Source organism: Alosa pseudoharengus, unplaced genomic scaffold, assembly GCF_046254945.1.
Source record: "Alosa pseudoharengus isolate Yale_2024_CS ecotype anadromous, Long Island Sound unplaced genomic scaffold, YU_APseudo_1.1 YU_APseudo_1.1_scf_15, whole genome shotgun sequence".
Taxonomy (NCBI): domain Eukaryota; kingdom Metazoa; phylum Chordata; class Actinopteri; order Clupeiformes; family Clupeidae; genus Alosa; species Alosa pseudoharengus.
In genome coordinates this window covers 32,865,101-32,869,141 of record NW_027468620.1, presented here as the reverse complement: position 1 = coordinate 32,869,141, position 4,041 = coordinate 32,865,101, and the positions used below count along the sequence as shown (strand labels likewise).

General features: G+C 46.8%; 1 protein-coding gene across 1 annotated transcript; it reads right to left on the bottom strand.

The window, feature by feature from the left end:
- Positions 1-761: 761 nt before the first annotated feature.
- ppp1r3ca (protein phosphatase 1, regulatory subunit 3Ca) lies at positions 762-3,032 on the bottom strand. Its single transcript, XM_076285150.1, has 2 exons — positions 2,920-3,032; positions 762-1,807 (listed from the first exon to the last, which is right to left on the bottom strand). Exons 1-2 carry the CDS (start codon positions 2,931-2,933, stop codon positions 796-798), a joined length of 1,026 nt encoding a protein of 341 aa, XP_076141265.1. The 5' UTR covers positions 2,934-3,032; the 3' UTR covers positions 762-795.
- Positions 3,033-4,041: the final 1,009 nt, after the last annotated feature.

The following is a 4,041-nucleotide window of genomic DNA, read 5'->3' as shown; positions in this document are numbered from 1 at the left end:
ATTGTATCTGTAGTTTCACTACAAATATCACAATAATAGAAACATTGTGGCAAGAAAAGACAAACATTGCCAAGGCACTGGAGAGGGTCATGAGTATAGTAAGGTTCTATGTGACATTTTAATCTATTGCAAGTTCAAATGTGTTTGAGAAGAAATTTGCATAATAATTATTCTCATTTACCTGAAACGTCCCCTCTGACAAACAGACAATATTGAGAGCAAACACCTTCAATATGAAGGAAGTCGCCTGCGTGTGTATATGCAAACGCATTCCAGTCTTTAATTTTCTTCATTTGAAATGGCCTAGAGACGAGGCTCAGTTGCGTGCAAAGTCTGTAAGACCATACAGGTCCAGCTGATCTGGTCAAGACAACAGGCTGAAGACGTCCACAGCTAAGATTCATGGTCTATACGTAGTACATAGTACACTAATTAAGGCACTAGTGGATTACATATAAGATCAAGTCTGTTTTGCAACCATTTGTTACATTATCGTCACACCCATACATGCATGCAGAGAGATGATGGGGATCATTTGGGGAAGGTGCGGCACCACCATCACCATTGAAATCATCATTGACTTCTTCTAAATTCAAGTCTTATTTACCATCGTGAGCACCTGTGTGTGTGTGTGTGTGTGTGGGGGGGGGGTAATGTGTGTGTGTGTGTGTGTGTGTGTGTGGGGGGGGGGCTTCACCAGTAGGGGATGGTGTTCTCTATGTGTGTGTGTGTGTGTGTGGGGGGGGGGGGGGGGGGGGGGTAATGTGTGTGTGTGTGTGTGTGTGTGGGGGGGCTTCACCAGTAGGGGATGGTGTTCTCTATGTGGCCCCAACTCTGCCAGTCTGCAAAGAGTCCGCTGGTGGCCCGTGGGCTTCCCAGTTTGTCGAACTGAGAGCACAGCCTCCGAATTGGCTTCTTGGGCGTCACCGTTTCCTTCTTCTTATTGGCTGGAGGGGACCACTGGCCGTTGTGTTTCCATGGTGCCGGGACCAGCCTGTAGTTGTTGCCGTCGTTGTTGTCCCAGAAGATCTGGCCAGCTGGCCTGTAGAATATGCAGAACTCCACCCGGTTGTCGGGGGCGACGTAGCCCGGCAGCTCGATGGCAAAGGAGAAGATGTCTGTATCCTGGCAACCGTAGACGTTGTTCATGAAGGTGCACTCCGTGTCCGTGAAGCTCTGCCACGAGTCGAAGGTGATGCGCACCTGGACGGACTTCTCGAAGGCCAGGTTGCGCACCTTGACGGTGCCGGTGAGCGAGCGCTCCTGCAGCGTGCAGTTCTCCAGGCACACGCCGTTCCTCAGCAGCCTGCTGCGGAAGTCCAGGTAGTCGGCGGACGGCTGGGCAAAGTCCAGCGCCAGGCCCGGCGAGGGGCTGACCCGCAGCGTCGTCGTCGCCGCCACGTCGCTCTCCAGCTCCGTCAGGTCGAACTGCAGCTGCGTGAGCTCCGGCGATGACGTCGTCCTCGTCGTCGCCAGCGGCGCCGACTCCTTGTCCTCCGATTTGGAGAAGAGGTGCACGGCCGTCAGGGACATGCCCTTGGAGTCGGCGAACACCACCCGCTTCTTGCCCTTGGCTTTGGGCGTCTGCCAGCCCAGGCAGGGCGGCTCTGCCAGGCCGGGCCTGGCGCTCAGGCAGGGGCGCAGGGGCTTGCAGCGGTGGGGGGAGACCCCAGAGAGGCTGTAGGCGCGACAGTCCTCGTAGGAGCTCAGGAAGCTCCGCAGAGGGGGAGGGGAGTGGGCGAGGTACAGCTGCATGGCCACAGGCATGGTGGGACCAGGCATCGGGGAGCTCAGAACGTGGAAAATGCTGAAACAGGGAGAAAGAAAAAAAACACACACACACAGTTGAAACATTGGGGCAGTGTGGGTAGTAGATTGAGACTACATTTATCCTATAGGCATAGGCAGTGTAGGGTGTAGAGATTGAGAGAGATGAACTGAGACTACGAATCCTATTCTCTGCCAGACTAATCTGCATTTTCACAGGTAATTCATGCACGTTCTCGACTTAGGCCTTCAAACACACAGGCCATAATTGTCAAAATAGAGCTAAATTCTCTCTGATCCACAAGAATAACTTGTTTGTCTGTCTAACTTGTTTGTCTGTATCATTTGCATTTAGAATGATATCATGTAGGCCAGTGTTTCTTAACTGGTGGGTCGGGAACCAAAAGTGGGTCGCAGAACCGTTCTGGGTGGGTCGAGGAGCTTGTGTTAAAAAAGAAAGAAACCCCATTGTGTGGTGTGCAGTGCATTGCTGGCACATGAAACCATGAAACCATTGAAACTAAATGTCATATGGAAACCATGCACCCCTGTCAAAGACGAGTAGCGATCTACTTTTGGGTCCCGACCCACCAGTTAAGAAACACTGGCCTACATGATATCATTCTAAATGGAAATGACACAGACAAACACACACACACACACACACACACACACACACGCGCGCACACACACACACACACATGCACACATGCACACACACACACACACACACACACGCACAAGGTGACATAAGGAGTTGAAGACTTCACAAATGTAATGCCAAACATCAACATGTTCCAAACAAATAAGCCTACAGGCACTTTGCGTGTCTTAACGTGTAGCTCACCATATCTGTTGTCTTTAATTCCAAGAAAGAAAAATACTTGATGAACATGGGAAATTGTGGGTCCCAAAGCCAGACCAAAGAACTATGTAGGCTATTATGGCTACATCTTACATGCTCACAAACATGACTATACAGAAATAGCTATCGTTATACTCTTATTATCTGAATATAATTATTCTATTTTGCACAGTATCTCTACGACACACTGTACAACTTACAGTCACCAAAGAAACTCTGAATTAAGTGCACTTAAACTGTTGCAGCTCTCAAGCAACACCAAATTCATAATACATAAGCGTTCTTACCTTGTCGAATTCATAAATGTTTACTCCCAAACAATTGCTGACCAATGAGCTTTTAATTTTCCACCGAGAAGTTAAAACATCTTTTCACTCTCTTGCCGGATCGACCGTCACGCCCCCACGATGCTCCACCAGAGTGCAGTTGCGCAGTTGCCAGTCCTCAAATATTAAGCGCCACAGCAGACTTATTTGCATATTCATTTTGGATAGACTCAGGAACCAATGGAGACGCAGCCAAGTGTAGCTTCTGACCAGTAAGAGTGCAGAATACCGAAAGGCCAGCAGCCTTTGGTGTTACCACTGCAAACCCACTCCAGACCATTTCACAGAAGCCATGGACCCCTGCTGGACGAAGAGGTGTACTACAAGTGGACGTGTCCTACATTAGCACTGGCTCAATTTGAGCGTCAATGAGAAATTAGGAAAGTTTAATATGTGTATTCTACACTAGATAATTTAGCTTTTCTGATTGTTTGTAACTTGATGAAATATTGACAAATGTGTTTTAAATGTTTCATAACATTTTATTTTAACCACAGTAAAATATCAACAGATTGATTGATCAACTGATCAACAGCTTTTGATCAGTTCACTGATTAATGTGTGTGTGTTGTAAAGCAACACTTAGCCTACCTACATGAAAAGTTAACTCCATGGCTATAGCCTTAGCTAAATGTTATATAGAAGTACTAAATATAGCAATCTGTGTTTACCAATAATGCCCCCTAGTCCAAAGTACATGTCTGCCACGGTCTCTCTGCATGGCAGTCTGAAAATAAACCTGTCAATGTTAAAACAGCCTATCTGCCAAAATGAATTTGACCTGGTGTAAGAAATACACTTGTGTAGGCACATTTGAGATAATAACTGATTTGATTGGAAAAGTTGGAGAGGAAATTTCCAGTGAACTAAATGTGTTAATCCTTAATCATCCATCCTAATAAGAACTAAATCTGCTGTGTTGCCTTGTTTATATGTAGACACAATTGAGTTTTTTTTATATTGCTGCCTTGTTTATATGTAGACACAATTGAGTTGTTTTTATTGCTTCAGCACTTGCGTGTTCACAGTCCACTGCATATGAGTTAACCTCATACAGTATCTGTGCACGTGTCGGATTTCACA